This window comes from Schistocerca cancellata, chromosome 4 (assembly GCF_023864275.1).
Source record: "Schistocerca cancellata isolate TAMUIC-IGC-003103 chromosome 4, iqSchCanc2.1, whole genome shotgun sequence".
NCBI lineage: Eukaryota > Metazoa > Arthropoda > Insecta > Orthoptera > Acrididae > Schistocerca > Schistocerca cancellata.
The window spans coordinates 174,755,848-174,782,848 of NC_064629.1; the positions used below are offsets into that span (position 1 = coordinate 174,755,848).

Below are 27,001 nucleotides of genomic sequence, written 5' to 3' on the forward strand. Positions count from 1 at the left end.
ACCAAAAATTGGCTAGGATATCTTAAGAAACCCTCTGAATGTCTTCTCAAACTTTGTTCAGTATGTTTTGGATCTGAAGGTGAAAAGCTTATGGAATTCCTGAAGTACACATTTGTTAATACTAGCGTTTTTCCCTTTGAGCCAACAATGTTTAAAATACCTTGTGAATAAATAATTAGATTAAATACTGAGTGTCTCTAAACAATTTGTTAAATAGGTAGACAACTTAATTTTGTTTGTAGCAGACTGAGAACTTGCCATGGTAACTATAAAGAATAGTTTCAGATGATCATTGTAAATTACGTTCCTGGATGCCACATGAAAAATGCTAAAGCGATGGTTTTAGACAATATGAGAATGGAAGACATTAAATATTTAGGCACCACAGGAAGTACATTGCATCTGTTAGTTTTTCTATGTTTATTTGTCCCTAAATCATGAAAGAATCCCTAATACGTGTCATAGAAGATTTGTTACTTTTGTAGCTTGTGGTTGTGGTGGTGAGCATCAACACAGCCTGGTGCAGTTAAGGTATGGAGACTAATTACACAAGGCAATTATGCCATTATGAGAAAAAATTTTCAACAGACCTGGATCAACTTCCAACACTTGAGTATTACCATAATAATTCAGTCAATGGTTACTAGCCTCAACTCTGCCAGTGCAATGAGGATAAAAATGGTAACACACATATATTAATATCAGCTCTGTAACAACTTCATTACATTATGTTAAGTTCTTAATGCCTCCCACTGAATTGGAAATATTTATTGTCACCAGTCCCCCTTAACTGACTCTGCTTGACTACCTGTTAAAACAGTGCAATGTCATCAGAAACCTAAGTAAATAAAAATTCTTAATATGATGATCACAGCAAGAAAGATCCAAAAGTCACACGAAATTAAGCACATCAGAGCTCACGGAAACTTCGGCTACACGAAGAAAAATATTTCAATTATGGCGAAGCAGTAATGCCAGCTATTTTGTTATTCTAATATTCTATTTCACATTTTGGGTAAACATGTCTGAAATTTCACTGTCTCTTTCATTCTACTGAATTTGTACAAATGAAAAAAGAATAGAAACATGTAGCATCAAACTTTACACCTTCAGACTAGCACTCCTCTCCTCTAACCATTATGGCACGAGAGATAGACATTAGGGCAATGTCCTCAAATGCTCGAGATCATACTCTCATTGAAGGCAATTGTGTGGCTTTTATCTTCTTTGTAAAATGTACAGAGTTATCATTTCAAGTTGCAAAAGATGAATATAAGAAATTTTATAAAAAAAAATTGTTGGTTAGAGTGGTCCTTCATTCTTAGTAAAGCCTGAACAATACATAGTAAGCTCTTATAAGCACATTTTTAAAACTTTTATAGCCTCTGTACCTTGTATTTGTAGGTATCCAGATGCTGTCACTGTGATTCGAACATTCAGTCAGGCCTATAATCTGCTTCTTAAAGTAAGCAATCCTTAGCACATGGGCACAGACTAACACAGAGTGATCGTCATCTCATTTCCTCAATCGATAACCCACTTCCTCTGTCCGATATCACAACCAGCTCGATTTTTCTGCTGCTATTGCCAAATGGTTCAATTTTTCTGCTGTTCTGTGGCCTAGTTTTTTTTTATTCTTGAGTGTACATAGATATGTCCTTTATCGTGATTACATTCGTTTTACTGTGGCATTGGAAAGAGCCTATGAAGAGGGCATAAATTACATAATGTGTGGAACTTGATAAAACAGTAGCAAGAATACAGAGCCACAAGCCACTGTATCAGTGTCAGGAGGTAAGGTCCTACAAACAACTGCCTCACTGAACTAAATGTAGGCAAACATGTAACTCATGTATTTAGTTGTTCACTTGAAGCCCATTAGTCTGTGCTCTCTACTCCTGTAGTGACCAGACTGAGACTTTCACAATGTATAAAATAGTCGCCAATTCATAAGAGCAGCAGTGAGGTATGTTGAAATGTACCCTGATTATACCCAACTAAAAAGGTAGCAATAACACCCACCTTGCAAGGCAACTCGAATATGCTAGTGGTATTCACCAAAGGAATGTTCTGTGAATACTATATTCAGACACATTTCATCTTTTCAACATTACATTGCATCAAAAGCTACATGGCAATGACTATAAGAATTAGTTACAGTTCTCCAAAAGGTCACCACAAAAATTGAAAAGCGATCCAAAAGTTCTATGTGAGATTTTATTTATAGATGGATAAACCACACTGATAATTTAAAATTTAACTAATTTCATGATACCTTTGTGAGTATATCTGAAAACAGTTTCTCTAAGAAAACAGTGAAACATAATTGTAAGAAACCATCTAAAAAGTCATAGCTTTTTAAAAGCATAAAAAATCTTGTAAACAGAAAAGGGAAATGTGTCATAGCTAAAAGTAGTAATGACCCAGAAACAGTCAAATATTATAAAAACTACTGCACTGTATTAAGAAAAGTTACTACAAAGTCCAGAAGTATGTGCCTTATTCTGAAATTGCAGCTATGGTAATAAAACTAAAACAATTTGGAATATTGTTAAAAGGGAAACAGGGCACGGGAGAGCGCAGGAAGACTGTATTTCTATGAGACTCAATGAAAAGTTAATTAACAAAAAGTCAGAAGTAGAAAATATTTTTAATAACCATTTTTAAGTGTTGTAGAGAAGATATCATCCAGCTGTTGATTAGAAAATGCAAGGCTGTATATGGAAGATGCAATAACTATGCAATTTCATAAAACTGAAATTCAACCCACCTCTCTACTAAAATTAGGAAAATAATAAATTCACGCAAAAGTGAAAGCTCCCATGGAATTGATGGCGTTTCCAACAGAGCACTAAAACGTTGTTACCATCAGATGCGTTTTTCTATGTTGTATGGTTATTTACCTCATTTATTTCTAGTAGTGTCATCTTTCTACTTTGCTGCACTTCGTGAAGTATGTCTCAATATATACCATACAATTTGTTTTCCAATACAAGATGTTTGGCAAAGGTTCAAAACTTCTCTACAATCTCCACCTCCTCATAGGTTCAAATAACCACAGCTCTACCTGACTGACAACTTTTGCAGATGATACTGTACACGGTACTTAGTGCCTAAGGTTCGATGGTCTCAGAGAGTATGACCAATAGCAGGCATGACGAACAATTATCACTAAATCTCCAATTTTTCCATTGTGTTCATTTTGCAAGCTGTCAAGAGGAAGCAATATGTCACAACTCTTTTTCAAAAGTGATCTCTCTCAATTTCAACCACCTCTGAGATGCTCCTGTGCTTACTAAATGATACCAAAAATGGACCACCTTTTTTGGATCTTCTCTATCACTTCTATTAATCCTACCTTATGTAGACAATCCACACACAATGGAAATATTTTAGACCTAGTAGTTACAAACACATACGGCCTTATCGCCAGTGTTAGTATAGAGACAGGGATTAATGATCATGCTATCATAACAAGATGGTTACTGAAATTAATAAATCAATCAAGAAGACTAGGCGAGCATTTATGCTGGAAAGAGGAGATAAGCAGTTGTTAGAATCCTACTTGGACAATGAATGGACATCATTTAGTTCCAAACTGATGGATGCAGATGAACAACAGGCAAAGTATAAATTGATTGTAAATCACGCTCAACAGAAATATTTGCCAACTATGTGGATTAAGGATGGAAAAGACACACTGTGGTTTAATAACAAAATTCGAAAACTGCTGAGGAAGCAGAGATCATTGCACCCTTGGATCAAAGAAGAACTTGGAAATATCAACAGGCAAAAAGTTAGCAGAAATTCTAGTGGCTATAAAAAGATCGATGCATTAAGCATACATCAATTCCCATCATCATACCTTAGTGAAAGATCCTGATGAAAACCTGAGAAAATTCTTGTTCTACATAAAATCACTAAGTGGGTCCAGTCACTCATCAACAAGTCCAGTGTGTCAATAGAAGACAGCAAACAGAAAGCTGAAGTTTTAAATTTCACATTAAAGAAATCATTCACACAGAAGGATCATATAAACATACCGTTGTCTAACTGTCACGTAGACTCCCACATGGAGGACATAGTAATAGGCACCCCTGGTATAGAGAAGCAACTGAAAGAGATGAAAACAAATAAGTCACCAGGTCAAGATGGAATCCAAATTCGGTTTTACAGACAGAATTCTGTGACACTGGGCCGTTACTGAGCTTCCATTTATCTGGGATCTCTCAGTCAGCACAAAGTCCTAAGCGAATGGGAAGGGTAAAAGAAGACCCGCAAAATTACAGACTGATATCCTTAACATTGGTTTGCCGTAGAATTCTTGAATATGCTCCATGTTCGAATATGATAAATTTCCTTGAGACGTAAAAGCTTCCGTCGATAAATAAGTGCAGATTTAGAAAGTATCGCTCATGTGAAACTCAGCTTGTCCTTCTCTCACAATATCCTGAGAACCATACATGAGGGCAACAGGCAAATTCCACATACTTTGATTATCTGAACACGCTTGACATGATGCCCCTCAGTGGACTGCTCATGGAAGTCTCAGCATACATAATAGGTTCCCAGATATGCAAGTGGCTCGAGCATGTTGTCTTCAATGATGATGCTTCATCAAAGTGAAGGGTACAGACAGGTGTTCCCCCAGAGAAGTGCGATAGGACTGCTCGTTCTCTACATACATAAATGATCTAAGAGATAATGTGAGCGACTGTTTGCTGATAATGCTGTAATATATAGGAAAGTATCTTCATTGGCTGTAGAAGGATACAGGATGACTTAGAATTTCTGTTTGGTGTGATGAATGGCAGCTTGCTATAAATGTAGAAAAATGTAAGTTGATGCACATCAGTAGGAAAGACATTCCTGTAATGATCAAATACACTATTAGCAGTGTGTTGCCTGTGCAATCACATCAGTTAAATATCTAGGCATAGCGTTGGAGTGTGATACAAAATGGAATGAGCATGTAAGGTCAGTAATATGGAAGGTGAATAGTCGACTTTGGTTTACTGCAAGAATTTTTGGAGAGTGTAGTGCATCTATAATGGAGACCACATATACAACACTCGTGAGACCCATTCTTGAGTACTGCTTCGGCATTTGAGATCCCCTCCAGGTCAGATTAAAGGAAGAAATTGAAGTAATTCAGAGGTGTGTTGCTAGACCTGTTAGCGATAGGTTCAACTGCCATGCAAGTATTGTGGAGATCCTTCATGAACTGAAATGGGAATCCTAGGAGGGAAAATTTCAAGGACCCACATCTGAAGCTGACTGCAGAGTAATTCTACTGCTGCCACTGTACAATTCACACAAGGACCGCAAATACAAGACAAGAGAAATTTGTGAATGGAACAAGGAAAGGAAATGATTAGTAGTGGTACAAGGTACCCTCTTTCATAAACAATATAGCAGCTTGCGGAGTATGTAAGTAGATGTTAATGCGGATTCCATACTGATGAGGAGGGAATTAATTCAGCAAGAGCTTTGTGCCCCTTTCATAGATTAATGGTAATTCTAAAGAAATAAAATGTGTGTGTTTCATCAGAAAATTAGAGGACTGGAAAAAAAAAGAGAAGAGAAGAAGAAGAAGATAGATGAGCTGCTTCTTGTATGCCTAGCAAATGAGGTAAATTCTGAAGGTATTGATGTTTTGTGTCTCTCTGAACACCATGTAAGTGCAAGGATGGAGAAGTTAAATTTAAGGGATTACAGATTAGCAACTTATTCATGTAGAGTCAACATGGAGAAAGGAGGAGTTGCTACTTATATAAAAACTGGACACAAAGTCAAAAATATTGAAACAAATAGTTTTTGTGTAGATCAGATCCTTGAAGCCTGTGCTTGTGATTTGCTACTGCAATATACTTTTATAGTAATCGTAACAATCTACATATCCCGTCAAGGTAACTTTCAGCTAGTCATGAAAAGTCTTGAGGCATTATTGAGCTACCTGTCAGACAAAAAGAAGCAGTTAGTGGTTTTTGGTGATTTTAATGTAGATTTCTTAAAAGATACGGATAGGAAAAATGAGATAGAATCTTTGTTTGGTTGTTACAATCTAGTATCTGTTGTAAATTTTCCAACTCCTGTGCAGCAGGATAATAGGTCACTTACTGATAACATTTTCATAGACAGTGCTAAGGCAGATACAATTAATGTGTACCCAGTCGTTAAAGGGCTGTCTGATCATGATGCACAGTTAATGGAAATAACACATATAGCACCTTACAGGATTCAGGAAGGTTCATACAAGGCAGGGAGGCTTATTAATGTGAATAGGATACAGGGCTTTAAGTGCAGCCTAAAAGAGGTAGAATGGGATGAAGTATACACAGAAAATCATGCTGATGCCAAATTCAATTTATTCCACTGTAAACTTTCTCAATATTTGAGAGTTGCTTTCCTGAAATGTTATCAAAAAAAGCCATTACAAAGTCAAGTAAGCCATGGATTACCAAGGGAATTAAGATATTGTGTATGAGGAAGAGGGAAATATATGGACAGGCTAGAATAAGTCAGGATCTGACGTTACTTGCTTTCTACAAAAGATACTGTAATATTTTAAGGAAAGTCATTAAGAAGTCAAGAAGCTTGTGTGTTCTGACAGGAATTAATAATGTGGATAACAAGATTAAAACTATATGGAATATTGTCAATCAGGAGACTGGACAGCCTGACAGTGCACGGCATACCATAGCAATAAAGCTAAATTATGCTGTTGCAAGTGATAATTCACAAGTTGCAAGTATTTTTAACAATCACTTTCTGAATGTAGCAGCAAAAATAGTGTTAAAGGGTTCAGTTGAAGATGCAAAAAATATGTTAAAAATGTCATTCCTCAGGACTTTAGGCCTTTAAAAATAGCACCAACATCCCCCACAGAAATTAAGGGAATTATAAATATACGGAAAGCCAACGGCTCATGTGGTGTTGATGGAGTCTCTAACAGAATTTTGAAGTGTTGTTCTAATTTAATAAGTGGAGTTCTTAACGATATATGTAATGCTTCGCTGGCACAGGGAATTTTTCCAGACAGATTGAAATACACAACTGTCAAACTTCTTCATAAGAAGGGGACAAGAGTGATTTAAATAATTATAGACCAACCTCATTGCTGACTTCATTTTCTAAAATATTCGAAAAAGTTATGTATTCAACAGTAGTCTCACATTTAAGTGAAAATAATTTACTCAGCATGTTACAGTTCGGATTCTAGAAGGGTTACTCGACTGAGAATGCTATCTACACATTTACCCATCAAATCGTACAAGCCCTAAATAACAAATTATCGCCAGTTGGTATTTTTTGTGATCTCTCCAAGGCATTTGACTGTGTGGATCATGTCACACTCTTAAAGAAACTCAGTTTCTATGCAACTGAAGGCTATACACACAGCTGGTTTGAATCATACTTAATGAACAGAATGCAAAAAGTTGTGCTGTATAGCACAAATAATGTTGGGAGGGTGGTAAATTCTAGTGAGTGGGTAGTTCAGCTTCTTTCGTTCTTTATATAATCACTAGTCTTGATAATAAACAGATCAGCCTCCTAACATACTTTGCATATTTCCACTCAATAATGTCTTATGGAATAGTTTTCTGGGGTAACTCACCACACAGACATAAAGTACTGATTGAACAAAAGAGAGCAGTGAGAATAATTAGTGGTGTTCACCCAAGGACGTCATGTAGGCACCTATTCAAGAAGTTAGGTATTTTAACTGCACCATCAGAGTACATATACTCGTTAATAAAATTCATTACAAATAATCCACCTCAATTTGCAAAGAACAGTGATGTTCATATCTACAACACTAGAGGGAAAAATGACCTTTCCTATCCATTACTGAAGCTGTCAGTTACTCAAAAAGGAGTACATTATTCAGCAACAAAAATCTTTGATCATTTGCCCAACAACATAAAGTGTCTGGCAAGTAGCATATCAAGTTTTAAATCTAGCTTAAAATCATTTCTTTTGGACAACTTCTTCTACTCCATAGACAAGTTTCTGTTTCAGAAATGGTTAAAAATTTGAACCTCTTAATGTAGTTAAATGTGTAGAACTAACAATTTCAGTAATATTAATACACTACTGGCCATTAAAATTGCTACACCACGATTAAGATGATGTGCTACAGACGTGAAATTTAAGTGACAGGAAGAAGATGCTGTGATATGCAAATAATTAGCTTTTCAGAACATTCACACAAGGTTGGCACCGGTGGCGACACCTACAATGTGCTGACATGAGGAAAGTTTCGATTTCTCAGACACAAACAGCAGTTGACTAGCGTTGCCTGGTGAAACGTCGTTGGGATGCCTCGTGTAAGGAGGAGAAATGTGTACCATCACGTTTCCACCTTTGATAAAGGTCAGATTGTAGCCTATTGTGATTGCGGTTTACCATATCGCGACATTGCTGCTCGTGTTGGTTGAGATCCAATGACTGTAAGCAGAATATGGAATCAGTGGGTTCAGGAGGGTAATACGAAATGCTGGTGCTGGATCCTAATGGCCTCGTATCACTAGCAGTCGAGATGACAGGCATCTTATCCGCATGGCTGTAACGGATCGTGCAGCCATGTCTCGATCCATGAGTCAACAGACGGGGACGTTTGCAAGACAACAACCATCTGCACAAACAGTTCCACGACATTTGCAGCAGCATGGACTATCAGCTCAGAGACCATGACTGCGGTTACCCTTGACACTGCATCATAGACAGGAGTGCCTGCAATGGTGTACTCAACGACGAACCTGGGTGCATGAATGGCAAAACGTCATTTTTTCGGATGAATCCTGGCTCTGTTTACAGCATCATGATGGTCGCATCCATGTTTGGTGACATCGCGCTGAACGCACATTGGAAGCATGTATTCGTCATTGCCATACTGGCGTATCAACCGGCATGATGGTATGGGGTATCATTGGTTACACGTCTCAGTCATCTCTTGTTCACACTGACGGCACTTTGAACAATGGACATTACATTTCAGATGGGTAATGCACGACCGCATGTTGCAGGTCCTGTACGGGCCTTTCTGTATACAGAAAATATTCGACTGCTGCCCTGGCCAGCACATTCTCCAGATCTCTCACCGATTGACAACGTCTGGTCAATGGTGGCCGAGCAACTGGCTTGTCACAATACGCAAGTCACTACTCTTGATGAACTGTGGTATCATGTTGAAGCTGCATGGACAGCTGTACCTGTACACGCCATCCAAGCTCTGTTTGACTCAATGCCCAGGCATATCAAGGCCGTTATTACGGCCAGAGGTGGTTGTTCTGGGTACTGATTTCTCCGGATCTATGCACCCAAATTGCGTGAAAATGTAATCACATGTCAGTTCTAGTAAAATATATTTGTCCAATGAATACCCGTTTATCATCTGCATTTGTTATTGGTGTAGCAATTTTAATGGTCAGTGTGTGTATTTTAATCTGACCTGTTCCACATCATATCTATAAAATAATCAGGAAAATGATCTATGGAACATGACATAACTAAAATTAAACTAAACTAAAAATTCCTTATGATAATGCCACATGCTCTCAGTCTGGAATCTACTTATCCTACAACTAATGTTATGTGGTCATTTCATTTTAGCTCACTCTGAACCCTTAATGCTAGATATTTTACTGTTGTTACAATTTCCAAATCACCAATCGCATAACCAGTGTTGAGGGTCAACTGCCAGTCCCTGCACCAAGCACAGGACCTATGGAGGTTTGACTGTATTTTACTGCAACTTTCTGGATTTTTGAATTTCCCGTGTATGACAGCAGAACCTATGAATATCCTCATGAAGTTTCCAACATTACCCACATCATTTTGATACGCCATGAACAATAATGGCTCTATAACAACACACATGGGGTTCTACCAATAGGGCAGTCCTGAATCCAAACACGGGTATCACAGTCTTGGCTGATGGAAGTAAATAGTTTTAATTCCAAACTCATTTTTTCACTGTAGCAATACCTGATCCTGTATAGTGCTACATAAACAAATAACTATAGTTAACAATCTCAGATTATTTCTATACTGCTCTCTATCAAATAAATAAAAAAGTGAAGCTCTGCATTCTGGCTCTGATGGGCCAATTGGGACTGAGTGACCACCATGTCATACTCTACCGATGGCGTCACTAGGTGTGATATGGAGGGGCGAGGGATTAGCACACTGTTCTCCCAGCTGTCGTGTGCTTTCTTGACCTTGGTGCTGCTACTTGCTACTCAGGTAGCTCTTCACTTGGCATCACAAGGCAGACTGCAACCTCCTCCAGACCTCCTACCAAGGAAAAAAAAATCTCTGGTGGCACCGGGAATCGGAATGGGGCCCTGCGCATAGCAGCCAGACACATTGACCACTTAGCTTCTGAGGTGGACATTATCAAACAGCATGTGGTAAAAATGAAAACCTACATCTTTACGTGTGAACTTCAATTTCTCTTATTTTATCATGATTGTCATTTCAATCTATGTAGGTGGGAATAAACAAAATATTTTAGAATTTGGAAGAAAAAGTTGACAAGTGTAATTACATGACAAGATCTTGTCATAAATGACTGTTTTAATGATAACCACTCCAGCTTGCTTATTATATCCCTGACACTCACTCTCCTACTTTGCAATAGTGCAAAATGAGCTGCCCTTCTCTGAACTTTTTCAATGTCTTCCATCAATTCTATCTGGTAAGACGCATTTGAAATGGTGCCACACTGTCGACTGTTAATGAAGTTAACGGAGTTACTTCTCAGGCATGTGAATGACGCTTAAGACTTTCTTAAGTAACAGAACCCAGTACACGTTGTCCTCGAAGGCGAGTATTCAGGTGTGCCCCCAGGGAAGTGTAATAGGACTGCTGTTATCTTCTATGTACATAAATGATCTGGTGGACAGGATAAGCAGCAATCTGCAGCTGTTTACTGATGATGCTGTGGTTTATGGGAAGGTGTTGCCATTGAGTGGCTGTAAGAGGATATGAGATGAACTTTGTACTTGATGTGATGAATGCAGCTATCTGTAGATGTAGAAAAATTTACATTAATGGAGATGAGCAGGAAACACAGACCCATAATGATCGAGTACAGGGCTAGTAGTGTGCTGCTTGATACAGTCATGTCAATTAAATATCAAGGCATAAGCTTGCAAAGCAACATGAAATGAAATGAGTATATATTCTATTGGGGATATTAGAGTATGGAAGGTGAATGGTCAGCTTTGGTTTATTGGAAGAATGTTAGGGAAGTGTGGGTCATCTGTAAAGAACACGGCATATAGGACATAAGTGCGACCCAGTGTTAAGCACTGTTCCGTTGTTTGGGATCTGCACCAGATCGGAAGTCTATTTTCCTCGCTCTCACTATTTGCGAGTGGAACACAAAAGTAGTGGTACAAGGTACCCTCCGTAACACACTATACAAAGGCTTGTGAAATAGGTATATAGGTAGGTACAGATGTACATTTAGATCCTGTACCACACAGTAATACTCCAGAACTGAAGAGAGAAACATAGTGCTGGCAGTGAAGTAGATACGTGACACTTTATAATTGTTCTTGTCTTTGGTTAACCTTGCCCACAAATTCTATGTGTGATGGCTCGAATTTAAGTTGTTTGCAATTGTAATCCCTCCACATTTACAAAGTGAAGCACCCAGAACCGTTGGAAGAAACAAAATGGAACTTCTCAGGTTGAGAAGTGACTACAAAATCAAGTCAAATTTACAAAGAAATTGGCAGTATGAGCCCCCTTATCAGTGTGGTGTTGCACTCCTCCGGATATGGATGCATACACTTATTTGGTTGGGAAGGTGTCAAAGCTGTTGTATCCTCTCCTGAAGCGAGCTGGTTCACAACTGTTGCAACGGGTCCACGGTATTCTGGATACTGGCACTGGGACGGAGTTGACGTCTGAGCTGGTCCCACACATATTCCATTGGGGATATATCTGGGAAACATGTTGGCCATGGTGTACCTTAACAGCTTGCAGACAGTTTATAAAGACAAGTGCAATGTGTGGATGAGAATTGTCCAAAAATTGCACCACGATAATGTCGCATTAGAACTAACAAATGAGGACCCAGGATATCTATGACATACTGTTGTGCTATCAGAGTTCCCTCAATCACCACCAGCTATGATGTCAAATATAGCCTAAGGTTCTCCACACCATGATGCTAGACACTCTCCAAAACAATGGAGAAATGGGACCTCTCTCCAGGTCACCACCATACACACCGAAGATGATTATCTCGGGTAGCACAGTTCTGCAATTTACTGCTGAACACACTACAATACCGTACATCACCAGTCCATACTTCCCAGTCACAGTACCATTCCAAATGCAACCATTTGTGTTATGGTATTAATGGCAGCCTATGCACGAGGCGGTAATTCCCTCATCTGGCTGCTACTAGTCTCCGAGCACTGGTGCAGGACGAGAAGGAATGTAGCAGGGAGTCCATTACTTGTTCTTGGATGGCAGGTCCAGAAAGGAAGGGTTCAGGATAAGCTTCATGCACATTCTTCCTTGGGGTAGACTGTAGTGGTTAACTGTAACCTTGAGCCAGGTCCTCAAATTCCCTGTGACCGATCCAGTGCTGAGGAAGGAAGTCATTTAAAAAAGCCTCGTACATCACAGTGCCAATAGGGTGGAGCATCATCCTGTTAGAAAATGAAGTCCTGGGAATCTTCCATAACTTGAGGGAACCGCCATTGCTCCAACATGTCCAGATACGTGATTCCCGTTACAGTTCTTTCCGCAAAGAAAAATGGTCCATAAATCTTTGCATGGGATATAGCAAAGAACACGTTGTTCTTCGGTGAATCTCTTTCATGTTCGGCCATACCTGATACCACCACCACTCGCCCGCCAAAAACTTTGAAACTTCCCTCTTTTCATTGGTATAAAGCTTGTTCACTTTGTACTTGAATACATATAAACTTTTGAAAATGGGTCCATCATTTAGAATAACCCAGTACATTGGCGGCAGCAGAACCTTTCTGCAGTCAGCTTTAAATGATGATTTTCTAAATTTTCTGAATAGTGTTCCTCGAGAAGAACAATGTCTTCCATCCACGGATTTGCATTCGAGTTCCCAAAGCATCTCCGTAATACTTTTACATCGTTTGAACCTACCCTCACCCTGTCTGCCAGATCATTTATGTACACAGAAAATAACAGTGGTCGTATACACTTCTCTGGGGGAATCCTGATTAACATTTGCCGTCCATCAAGGAAATGTAATGGGTTCTTTTAGTTGGCTGGTTGCTTGATTTGGAGGGAGAGGGGACTAAACGGTAAGGTCATCAGCCCCATTATCTAGGACCGCAGAAACCAAGGGAGAAACAGCACAGTCCATTCAAGAGGAAGGGATAACATGCAAACAAAGAGGGAAAAGGGACGTCAGAGCAGCAGGAAGAGGAAAGAACAGGAAGGCAATGGGTGGAAGTGGGGAGAGTAGAGGTACCCCAGAAATGCTACGTGTGGTCCACCACCGACCCGTCCTGACACCCACACCATACCATTACCATGATACACTTGGGGCAACACCAGGGGAAGAAGATGCAAGAAAAGGTGAAACAAAACAGCAAACCAGACCAGACAAAATGTAGGGTAAAGGTGGGAGGAACCTGGCCCATGTGGTGGCAAGGTCAAGGCCTCCATAACCAACACCTAAGCTAACTGAGGGACACAAATTCCAGAGGAAAATTCAGGGACTCATACCTAAGAGCAAACTCAATTTTCACAAAGAAAACCAAGGACAGACGTAATCATGCAAGGGTCGTCCACTAACACCTGAGACAAGGATGGTGGGAGGGTATATTTAGTGCGAATGGATGAAGGCAGGGGCAGTCCAATAAAATATGGAGCCCTGCAACTACAAAGAGGGGGAGGGGGGGGGGCCTCCTTGCAGAGTAAAAAACCGTGGGTCAACCTAATATGCCCAATACAAAGATGGCAGAAGATGGTAGATTCCCACTGGGAGAGGCAGAGGGAAGAATGTCACATGGTGAGAGTCTCCTTGATGGTGTGAAGTTTATTAGACAGGGGAAACCTCCCAAGAGTCAGCCGACAATTGGGCGGAAAGAGATTTGATGTAAAGCCACAAATCTGCCCCCGGAGGGGTCATGGAGAATAGGAGGTGGGTGGCTGCTGCACCTCCCCCCCCCCCCCCCCCCTGATGATCATAAAGTTCATTACCCGAGGTACCCACATAGCTAAGAACCCAAAGGAAATCTATTGAACAAGCAGCATCACCACGATCAGTGAGAATGTCATGGATGGAAGAGACCAAGGAGTGGCGGGAAAAACTCTTGAGCAATAGCCTGAAGGTTTCTCATGAGTCCATACATAACAATACTCGACTGAGTGATGACTATTTAATGAAGCAGAGGGCCCGATAGATGGCCATCAATTCTGCAATATACACCTCACACACGGCAGGCAAGAGATGGCCCTCCATGCCAATAGAGAACATGAAGGCATATTCCCACATAATCCGCAGATTTAGAACCATTTGTTTAAAAAACAATGGCATCCTGAAACTCTTGTAAGAGCTTTCAGAACAAACAACAGACCACCACTGGGGTGATGGAGGCATTCAGACCCCAGAAGAGACCCATCTGAATCCATGGCTGAGGAACTAACTAAGGTGTAGTGGTCAGGAGAGAACGTGGGGAAGAGGACAAGGAGGTGAGATGGAAGTCACAGAGGAGAGAAGCAAGGTGGTGCCCAAACAGTATACCCACCCAAGGGCGAGCAACAGCCCAAAGCCATGAATAGAATAGAATAGGAAGGGAGAGCAGGGGAACAGCAGACAGTGATGGCATACAAAACCAAGAGCTGGGACTGCTGAACCGAAAGGGGAGGAGTCCCAGTGTCAACCAGGAGACTACCGATAGGGCTAGTGCGAAAGGCAATGGTGGCTAAACAGATACTGTGATGGTGAACTGGCTCCAAGAGGAGCGGCATGGAAGGGGCAGCTGATCCATAAGCTTAACAACCATAGTCCAGACAAGACAAAACTAATGCCTCATTAGGCAGAGAAGGGTCGAATGATCTGCACCCCAAGATGTGCTGGCAAGAAAGCAAAGAACATTGAGTTATGCACCACCCTCGACTTAATCAGAGACAACTGAAAGACGTGTGAGAGTGTCCATGTGGAAGCATGACGAATGGCACCCTGGGGCTGTCAACCCGCAGAGGCCACCAAGTAGGAGCTTGCTCAAATACAGAAACCATCCATGTACAGAGCAAGGGGTGACCAATGGTCTGGCAGAAGGCACAAGTCCAACACGTTAGACTGATCCCTGTGGCACACCATTCTCCTGGGTCCACAAAGAGCTGAGAACAGTACCAACCTGGAGTCTGAACAACCAATGGGACAGGAAGTGGCAAATAAAAATTGGGAGGGTGCCCCAAAGACCCCATTCATGAAACATAAGGAGGATGTGATGCTGCCAGTCTGTCATAGGCCTTACAAAGATCGAAGAAAACTGCAGAAAGATGGCACTGCAAAAATGCCTGTCAAACTGCAGTTTCTCATTGAAGCAGATGATAGGTTGGAGACCATCCCTCCTAAAATCCACTCGTGAGGAGATGAAAGGTCCCAAGAGTCATGGACCCATTTGAGCCACCATACATTCTAGTAACTTGCAGGGGACATTGATCAGGCTGATTGCTGGTAACTATCAAGGGACAATCGATCCTTGCCAGGCTTAAGGATATGAACCACAGTACTTTTGCTCCATTTAGAGGGGAAAATGCCTTGGAGCTAAATACAGTTAAACACCTGGAGCAGATATTGACGTGGAGGATTGAGATAATGAAGCAATTGGTTATGAGTGGAAGCAGAGCCAGGAGGTTAATCGTGGGGAGAGGAGAGGGCCACAAGAAGCTCCCATTCAGTAAAAGGATCATAGTAAGATTCCACCTGACAAGGGGTAAAACATAGGCAGGAAGCTTCAGCCCACTGTTTCCGGAGGAAGAAAGCAGCTGGACAGGAGGCTGACGCTGATGTCATTGCAAAATGGGTCACGAGGTGTTCCGCAAGAACTGATGCATTTGTACAATGGCCACCTGGAAAGGCAGGTCCAAATAGAAGACTGCCACTGACAACCTTCGGGGGTGCGGAGTGTAGTCCATACCCATGACGAATGGACAGAAGGGCCTAGAAAGCAAAGCATTCTTAACACATAATGGGCTTTGGCACAAAGACATTTAAAGGTAATAAGACCAGCAGAGAATGAGAGTCACTTAAGATGCTGCAAGGTGCGACAATGATCTTGGATAGCAGCAGCAATGGCCACGCTCCACCATGCAACTGGTCGAAGGCAAACACGACCTGTCAAGCAGGGAATGGCAATGCCAGCAGTATGGATTACCTTATCGGACAGATCACAGATGACTCCATTAATATAACCTGACAAAGAAGGTGGAAAGATGACCTGGGAGGTATATAGAAGCCAATCAGAACGATGGAAAGCCCAGCAGGGTAACCTGGTCATCGGGAGGTGGGAAGAGAACAAGAGAATCAATGGGAAGTGATCACTATCACAAAGGTCATCATGTGGCAACCAATGTAAGGAAGGAAGAAGGAGAGGAGCAAAAGATCAATGGCACAGAAAGTGCCAAATGTAACACTAAAATGAGTAGGGGAACCATCATTAAGAAGGCACAGGTTGTGGTCCGTAAGAAATTGGTCAATGAGGAGCCCGCGACTACATTGAAAAGTACTGCCCCACAAAGAGTGATGGGCATTGAACTCCCCAAGGAGGAGGAAGGGAGATGCTGATGGAGGGGAGTTAGGGCAGCAGATGTGACATCCAGAAAGGGGAGAGAGATTGCAAACCATGACTGCCAAGCCCGAGATAATCCAAGCGGCAACCACAGTCATCACACAGAGGGACCGCCATACATCGAAAAGACGTGCCTGAAACACAAGCACTGAAAACACTTCATGGATATGAATGGTGGGACATACAGCCTCACATCACACCATAAACACACATCCTCGGCCTTTTCTGGGAGGATATCTCCCTCAAAAGCCAGAATAAAGATGCCAGGATCAGTGCGATTGTCCTTATGACCTTTCTGCACGTGCTAAATAAAATGAATGCCCCGGCTTTCAGGATTGGTCTGGATTTTCTCATCAGTTTGAAGGATGAGGTCCCTATGAAGAGTGACTCTTTGGACCATATTCAAAGACTGGTGAGGTGTAATGGACACTGGGATATCGCCAAGATGATCACAAGCGCGAAGAGCTGCAGAAGTAGTTTTGATCAACATGGAACCCGACTGCACCTTACTGAGAGACTGCACATCGCCAAACTTGTCTTCAATATTTTCCACAAAAAATAATGGCTTTGTGATGGTGAATGCATCCCCGTCCATCCTAGTACATACCAGACAGCGTGGAAAGTGTTCACCCCAAGCTGGTGAGCCTGGCCCTCCTCCCAGGGTGTAGCCAGGGAAGGAAAGCAAAGGCCGCAGGGGCATAAGAAGAAGCATTCAATGATCTATTACCAATTGAAGAGAGAGCCATCGAAGAACAGCCAGATTTTTGGAGCTTCATACATTTCATACGGAAAGTATCTGCCCCGATAGCAGACACACTGATACAGGGCTCTCTCCCCATGGGTGCCATCCAGCCACAGCGAGGTCTGACTGACACAGCATCTGTTGCCACTCTGGAATGACAAGCAACCACTCCTAGGCATACATGGGGAGGCAACATCTCAGGTATCAGATGTGTGATCCCTGTGTTGTCAGGGCCTGAACCAGATGGATACGTAACAGCCCCACCACATGGATTGGCTACACGTGCTGGTGACCTGGCGGGGTCGAGGGGGGGGCTACAGCAGGGCAGGAAGAGGGGAAGGAAGACAGGAGAGGAATCTACACTTCAGGTGCTAGGGAGGGAGTTCTTCTCAAAACAGCACACACTATGGAGAGAAAATTTAGAAGTGGAGGTCAAACCTCAACAAGGGACCAAAAAATCCAAAAAGGAGGGATGAAAGAGAAAAGGCAAGGGGAACAAAACCACAAGGAATACAGGAAACCAAGTGAATACCCAGGTCAACATAAGTAAGAACACAAAGAGGGGAAGGAGGGGGCAGTGGGGAAGGAGTGAGGATGGGGAGGAAGGAGCATGGGGAAGAAAGTGCAGCCTGGAAAGGAAAAATGGGTTGCAATAGCTTGGGGCCTCATGTACGCCACATACGATCTCACGAAAGAGCTGTGAGCCCCCTGGGGGGGTGGGGTTCTTTTAGTTTAAAAAGTCTTTGAGCCACTCACAAATATGGGAACCTATTCCATATGCTTGTACCTCCATTGACTGTCTGCAATGGGACACTGTGCCAACCGCTTTTTGGAAATCTAGGAATATGGAATCTGCCTGCATCCCTTCATCCATAGTTCGCAGGATATCATATGAGAAAATGGCAAGCTGAATCATGGACAGAATCTTTGCCATCTCAAGGAAATTTATTATATTTGATGTGAGAATATGTTGAAGAACCAGCATTCCCAACTAGTCCACAGCAGGCCATCGCCAAGCACTCCAACAGCGGGCCACTGTCCCATCCAAATTCCCCACAAATTTGGATAATGCACAATTCGACTAGATGGCCAGATGGAGACCTGCAGTGAGACTGCTTTAAGCTCTGTCTGGTGCTGATAAGCTGTCTCACACGAGAACAGGGCATCTCCGTGTCCTTTACAGTGTCCACTAAACATCAGATGCTGTTCACAGCTCTCATATATCATTCCAGGGCTGGTAAAAACACTAAATGTTAACACCACTAACACAGTCGGGTGGCCATTCTATCTGTCACAGTGAATTGCATCTCTAATGATTTACACACCAGCCGGTTGCGTGTTGATGCACCAAATTACACTGATCATGTCTTCTGGATTTTTTTTAAAACACACACACACACTCTCTCTCTCTCTCTCTCTCTCTCTCTCTCTCTCTACAGCCAGGCAACTCGTTAAGTATAATGGGTAATGTTGTTTAGGGGCTACTGCACAGAGTTATGAATAAAAATCAGAGAACAGCATTAGGTAACTGCATATCGCAACTTTCATAAAACTTAAAATGATTTAAGCAGCACAGACAAGAAAAGTTCTCAGGAGGCACGAATGTTGTCTGTTCCACATTTATTGGCATTTGGACTGACATCTCGTGGTAGCTCTGGTATCCAGCTTTGTAGAAGTTGAATGCTGCTGAGTGGATCATGTCCAAATGGTATTACAGTATTCAATCCTGCTACAAAAAACCTTGTGGTCACTAATTCCTGTAGCTGTCATGCCATACACTATTTGCTTGGGAGTCTTTGCCACTAAGAGCTCCAGCAGGTTACTGCAACCTCTTACTTTTTCATGTGGGCTCCTAAACTAACTACTCAAAATAATTCACAGAAAGCATATAGTACAATTTAGGATTATTTTTTATGCCTACCACCAACTTTAAACATGTACTTTTGCCACCTTGTTTAGGGTAGTTTGAAGTCACCACCAACAATAATTCTGTGTGTCTCAAATTATTCTTGAACCTTTCAGCAAATATACCATCTGAATTTGGGAGTGGGGTTGAGTCAGTAAGCTGAACTAATTATTAATCTATGGTAATGGAAAATCCAGACAATTTATGGAGTAAAGATAACAACTCAATGAACAGTAGCCACACTGTCGGGCACATGCTAATGTGCCTTTTGATGGCTCAGTAGTATTTATCTTTAATACAAATAAATACTCCTTCAAAACAACAGAACACAAACACTGGAGTATACGGGATTCTTTTCAGGAAGATGATAGTATCCATAGAGCAACAGATAGCATTTCAAAGAGATATACAAATACTCCAATATTAACAAACATCAACTCTCGAATCTCAGTATACAAAAGTATTGGAAACTTGTCATAAATTACATTTTTCCTATGTAGATCATATAAAACATACCTGTGCCAACATTTCCTGGTAATCTTCCTCTTCCAATCTTTCATTTATGTCCAATGTCAAACGCTTTACTCTCTCTTTTTCTGCACGTTCAGCCTACAAAAGATAATACTTTTTCAGTGGTGATAACCTTTTTTCACAATTAATATGATTAGAGGCTATGAGCCTAGTTGTAAGACTACATTATGCAAATATTAAAAAGTTCAGACTTTACCTCCTCCCTGTTCTTTAGGTTCAATGCCATTTCTGAATCAACAGGCACTGCCAAATTTTTGTACTGTTGTTTATGGCCCTTTCTCAACATTAATACGAAATTCATATTTGTTTTCTCTTGTTCCTCTTCCTGGAGTTGCTCTGAAAAGGGAAGTTAGAACATAATTGAAGACTTAGACTTTGCAAGTGCATCAAATAGTTACAATATTGCAACATCACTAGCATCCTCAGCATTGCCCATAGTACTTCAGCAAAGTGCCAACTTCATAAATGATCATGTTCAAATTCAACAACTGCGTAAGGAGAAAAAAAAAAAAAAAAAGAAAAAAAACTTTGTGAGAGATGCTACAGCAAAGCGAGTATCATCTGATCACAGCTCTCTTCCATATATTTGCTGTACTGTCTCTTTCTGTAAGGATTTACACAAAAGTGAGAAATGAACCAGGCATTCTGGTGAGGGGCATACATAATAAGTTAATATGTGTGTGTGTGTGGGGGGGGGGGGGGGGAGGGGGGGTTTGGAGGGGGGGGGGGGGGTGGTCCACATGCACATGCTCACATGGTTCAATTCACTGTGGTTTGGTTCAAAGTTGTAGCTGTCCTATGGTGTTGACACACAATCTCAAGTAAACTGCTCTTACTTGGTTATGTTCCTATTTTCACCCTGCAGTCCAGAAAAGAGCACACGGTGTGAGTACAGTGAGTACTGACAACTTTAATAGTCACCTTCAATTGCATGTTACATACATAAATTTATTTAGTTACATCACAGGATTAAGTGTGCATGTTTGAACATTTTTGCGAATATCATTGTCATTAAACAGGTAACTGTGGTACTCACATTGCACCAGGATTAATAGTGCTGCCATTAAAGAGTACTACAGTACCACCGTTATCTACATGGCTCCAGGCCCTAGCACTTAAGCTAATAGTACAATCAAAAAATGGATAAATATTCTTAACTTTAGTATGTTGCAATAACATTGTCTTTAAATTCAAATGTCAATCATACAGTTAATTTAATTACACTATATGCTACAGAGCTGAATTTTCTGTAGGTGAAAAACTATTTATGGAACATCAGTTAGTGATTTTCAGTATATAATTTCTCAGGGCACAAGTGCTCAGCATATATTAGCATCGGTGGTGGTTGTTTATTGTAGGGCACACTAAGAGCAATTCTCAAGATTATATAGAATTTAGAGAGAGAGAGAGAGAACTTTGAATACACACTAAATTCTTATGTTGATGAGCAACATTTATAATATTTAGGGATATTTAGGTGTGAAAGAAAGGAAGATTAGGGCATATCTTGTTGAGAATAATGTCTTTAGAGATGGAGCACAAATTGGTCAAGGATAGGACAGGAAATTGGCTATGGCCTTTTAAAAGCAACAATCTTGACACTTGGTATTGTGAACCATGAGAAACATTAGCAGTCTAGTTCACCAGAACTTTAATCTCACTCATATAAAATTTAAGTATGAAATTATAACTGAACTTTTGTTATTAAAAGGATAGATTCCTACTCATCACATAGAGGAGTTGTTGACTCACAGAGAGACACAACAAAAAGACTGCTAAACACGAGACCATTTGGCCAAAAGGCCGTCTTCTGAAGTAGACAAAACACACACACACACACACACACACACACACACACACAGATACGTGTCAGGGTTAGACAATTTTTTTTTTTGGGGGGGGGGGGGGCTGTAGAGGAGGGGCACAAAAAGACTGTGGGTGCGTTGGTGGAATAGAAGACTGCATAGTGCAGTAATTGAATTGCAGAACTGACTGCTTTCAGACAGCGCCATCTGGATCCTTCCTATCAACACCAGTTTTTCTGAACTACACTATACGTTCCCACAACCCTCTGGCCTCAACTTTTGGTAGTCACTGTTCTTCACTCCCTATACTTTTCCCTCTCCCACTGCAGCAGTGCAGAGCCTTCTGTTCTTCCCACACATGCAAAATCTCCTTTTTCAAGCCCTGTCCCTGGCTTAGCCTCCTTCTATTTACCCCCACCACCCAGACTGCTTCTCTCATCATGTGCAGTTGCTCGCAGTGTGGCCTTGTGGCCAGACACAGTGGTCTTGCGCACACTTGCTTCAGTGTGTGTGTGTGTGTGTGTGTGTGTGTGTGTGTGTGTGTGTGTGTGTGTGTGTGTGTCCCTGTTGTGCCTCTTTGTGACTCATCTCCTCCATATGGTGAGTAGCAATCTATCCTTTCCATAATATTGTCATTACTCTATTTATCCTGGATTTTTCATTGTTTGATTTTAGCTGAACGTCAGATTTTTTATAATCTAGCTTGGCTTGGAAAAAAGCCATGTAGAATTTGCTTACAACTGGTGGGCCTGCAGCTTTATTACTCTTCAACACATCAGCCAAGGAGCAAGGGTAAGCTTGCATGAAGTATTGTTTTGCTTGTCTTGTTTTGATTTAGGGTGCAAAAACAACTAGCTTGCATGAAGTAGCATCCCCACAAATATATCTGCACTGACAGGCTTTTAGTCCGTACAGCCACAGCAAAATTAGGCTATGATGTGACCTTTTTAAAAATTGGTGTTTCTTGAGCTGATGTGATAATGCTGAGCAGCAGCTTTCCCATCTCCATCCATCATCAAGTTTTCTGACACAAAGAGTGGACAGTCTCTAATTCACAACAGAAGATATACAGAAAGGTTATGCAGATTCGTGGTATGAGCATTATGTGCCTTATTTGTGTGGCTAAGGTACATTTTTCCTTGCTCTTTACAGGCCATGTTCCTGATCTTTAAAGCTTCTCATTCCATTCCAGATACAAAAGACATTTTATTAAGACACACACATCAGTTTTCTGATCTATTCAAGTAATTTCAGAAAGTCAAATGTTGTCACCCAGGCAGCTGTTTTTACACAATAAGAGTTGATATTTTTGATAATTTTAGCTCACTGTAAGCTCATGAATTCACAGTTTTTGGTCTGTTAATATGATGTAGCAACGTTAATAGCACCTTTGCTCATCACAACATCCACAATGAAATTTAGAGTGTTCTGTATGCTCATTATAACAACATGTGCAGGACCAACTAGGCCATTATAGATATGAGTCAGAGATTTCAGATTTCCTGCCACTGTCATCAGATTCACACACCTGAACGAGGGTGAAATATAATGTCAGTCAGCAAACATAATTCCAATACTCCTAGCTTACATCATATAAATGTAAAGGAAACGTTACATCTTTGTTATATACTAACCATATGTCTTTTTTGAGCTTCCTTTTATGTGGAGTGGAACAGATATGTCAACTTGTTGTGGTTTTATTGTTTCTTGTAACCTATCTTGGATGTTATCAGAGACCATACGTTCAAATGCATTCAAAAATTCATCATCTTCTGGACACTCCACCAGCCTAGGTGCAAGACAACCATCAGTTTTCTGGAAAAGTTAAAGTCAACAAATTAAAGCGTTTCCAGAATGTTGATTTTAGAATCCATTACAAACGATAGTTTGTTACTTACCTCAGATTGTATGTGCACATCAGATCTTCCCGTGGTTGTATCTCCAACATCAAAAGTGTTCAGCATTTCTGAATAATTTTCATCTTTGATATTCTCACACATTAGATCATATGTACTGTCAACTGAGTATGAATCTTCACCTAAAGGTGGAAACAAATGCTTCCCTTTAAATCACGTACTACCATGTATGATTGCAACAAACACATATATGCTGGAGAAATATTGCCATAAAGCTACAGGTAGACAGTAATATGGGCATCAAACACAAACGTAGGATGACATCATTGGAAGGAGAGAAGTTAGATGCTGAAGTTTGAAGATAACCCGTCTAGTTCTAATAAGAATAGACAGCTACAGGTTACATAAGATTCATTTTAATATACTGTGGCAATTTCATATCATACAACTGAATCTTGTGCCACGTTATGCAGACACAACACAAGCTTCAGTTATGTGATATGTGAAAATGTAAGCATGTGCTCGACACGCCACACATCTGTGGGCATTCAGTTCTTCACAATAAGTTCATAGTCATCATTTCTTATTCATTGCCACTAAATAAATGAGGCTTTGTATTACGGCAACTTTGCTTAAGTATGTAATGAATATCAGCAGGATTTGTCAGATTACATGCTGCAGTGAATGTTCAGTTTTAGTTAATGTATCACCACACATTGAATTAGAGCCTTTTTCCATTTACTTTTCCATCTTTACCTGCCTCATAGGTTACCTTTTTTAATTTAATCATTCTTTTGGCCTGTCTAAGTGACAATTATCTCTCACAACTTAATACAGTTTTACTGTTTTCTTTACATACCCTCCCAACGAGAAAGGTAATGTGCAGTAAAAAAACCACAGGTTGGAAATAATCAGTTGCACTATTATACATGTTTTGTTAACAGCTATGTCCTATACAATATTCAGCACAAAACATTGTGGCTATCCTTCATTAACTACTCTGCCATAAAGTAGATACCAATGAAAGGTGAAAGAAGTGACATGATGCTACAAAACAGGAATCACAGTAACATAATGAAATATAAAATGGAAGAAAGAATGGAAATCTGGTATCTACCACTGAATCAAACATGACCTTGAGCCATTCTTTAGGTAGAGAAAATTTTTGTCTCCACTACAAACTATATTCTACTCTCTTTGAAACTATGCTGCCATTAAACACAACTTTGCATAGAAAGTCACATGCAAGTTGCTATGAAAGTTACCTGGAATAACAAGCTCAGAAAGCCCTGATATCCCACTTGATGCTCCATCATCTGCATCCAGGTCTTCTTGACTTGTGTCCAAATCTGAAGCACCTTGCTCTGATTCATCATCAAATTCCACAGAATTGTCACCAATGCTTCCTTGTGAAGTAGTATCATCAGCATTATTTGAGCCTTGCCAAAATTTTTGCAGAGGTCCAAGATTTGCCTCCTGTTCAGCGCGCAACTTGATAACTGCTTCTTCTGCTTCTTCCAATGAATTAAACAAGTGTATATTGCGGCGCAGGTTTGTGATAGTTTCCTTAACCATATGGCTTATCCCGACTGGAAATGGCTGCTCAGTGGTCCACACAGGATGTAAGTATTTAAACCAGTAATAATGCTGAAATCAATGTCAATTGCACATATATGGTAACAGAATAAATGCTTATGTTGCTCTGTACAAACACATTTGGAGCTGATACAAATGTGAATCAAATGTTCAGATGATGAAACGAGGATATGTACACTCTGCAATTAACAAAGCTAATTAGAATCTGTACCCATACATGAAGATATTTAAAAGGCACTTTGAAACTGTACAGCAAATGCTGTAGTTACCTGTGACTGACCAATCTAGCAATTTTTCTGCTTCGTTGTATACTGAAGACTCACAGACACAGGCAGGTTAGTATTTTCAAGTGGATACAATATTCAGGTGGCAGGTTAACAATCTATGCTACAAAAAGGATTTTATGTTGCACTTATCAGTCAAAGCCTATTATAAAGTTCACAGAATTTACGAAACTCAAGCCAGAAGTTTATCTTATGTGAATCCAGGCACGAAAAGTTAGAGATTCTGCTGTTAAGATAAGAAAATTTGGTTATGTACATCTACAGGTATTAATACCACTAATCGTAGTTAATCGTAGCTATAGAAGTCTAAGATTATAAAAACCTCCTCCACTTCACCTGGTCCTCCTCCATCCATCATCATGCTCCCTAGATGTCTATCTCATCCTCTTGGATGGCTCCATCCACACCTAAATCCACATCAAACACACCAACCACCAACAGTACCTGCACTTTGACAGCTGCCTCACAAAGGCCTCTGCGGACAGGCAATACCCCCAGATCTAATACACAAGCAGATCTCCCAAGCTATATCCCCACACACACCTGATCCTCACATCCATCCCTAGAACCAATCATAAACAAGCGACCCCCACTTGTCACCCAACATCACCTGGAAATGGAATGACTGAATCACGTCCTCCATCTGGGCTTTGACTATCTATCATTGTGCCCTGAAATGAGGGACATCCTACCCATGATACTTCCTCCCCTTCCCAGAGTGGTGATCCCCTGTCCACCCAACCTCCACAACATCCTAGTCATCCCTATCCCAATCCCACCCCCAATGCACTGACACAGGGATCATACCCTTGTGGAAGACCCAGACTCAAGACCTGCCCCATCCAGCCACCCAGCACCTCCTACTCCAGTCCCGTCACAAGCTATCCTACCCCATCAAAGGCCAGGCCACTTATGAAAGCAGCTATGTTATATAACAGCTCCACTGTAACCACTGTGCAGCATTTTACACTGGTATGACAACCAACTAGCTGTCAACATGAATGAATGCCCACCATCAAACTGTTGCCAGAAACAAGATGGACCACCCACTGGCAGAACATGCAGCAGAACACAAAAAGCAAGATTTCAATGGCTGCTTCACAATCCATGCCATTTGGATCCTCCCCACCACCACCAGCTTTTCTGAGCTGCGCAGATGGGAGCTATTTACTCTTACAGCATATCCTTTGCTCCCGTAACCTCCCTGGCCTAAACCTAAGGTAACTCGCTGCCCCCCCCCCCTCCCCCACCCACACCCAAGTGTGTGTGTGTGTGTGTGTGTGTGTGTGTGTGTGTGTGTGTGTGTGTGTGTGTGTGTGTAAGGAGTGGAGGGGTGGGGGGAGCAGCACAAGCGCACGTTTCTCCTCCAGCTTGAGAAAGAAATTTCATTCCAACAGCTAGCAAAGCTCTATACCTTTTGTTTGTGTATCTGTTGACGACCCAGTGCTTCTGCCTTTTGGTGAGTCATCC

General features: G+C 41.0%; 1 protein-coding gene across 3 annotated transcripts in view; it reads right to left on the reverse strand.

Moving 5' to 3' along the window:
* The window catches only part of LOC126185032 (regulator of nonsense transcripts 2-like), a 229,844-nt gene that overhangs the window by 11,489 nt on the left and 191,354 nt on the right, over window positions 1–27,001 (reverse strand). For all 3 annotated transcript variants that reach the window (XM_049927771.1, XM_049927772.1, XM_049927770.1), the window contains 5 exons: window positions 24,917–25,298; window positions 23,694–23,833; window positions 23,430–23,610; window positions 20,187–20,326; window positions 19,976–20,068 (listed from right to left, as the gene is read on the reverse strand). In XM_049927771.1, coding sequence (XP_049783728.1) covers window positions 19,976–20,068; window positions 20,187–20,326; window positions 23,430–23,610; window positions 23,694–23,833; window positions 24,917–25,298 — 936 coding nt within the window. The remainder of the gene's footprint in view (window positions 1–19,975; window positions 20,069–20,186; window positions 20,327–23,429; window positions 23,611–23,693; window positions 23,834–24,916; window positions 25,299–27,001) is intronic.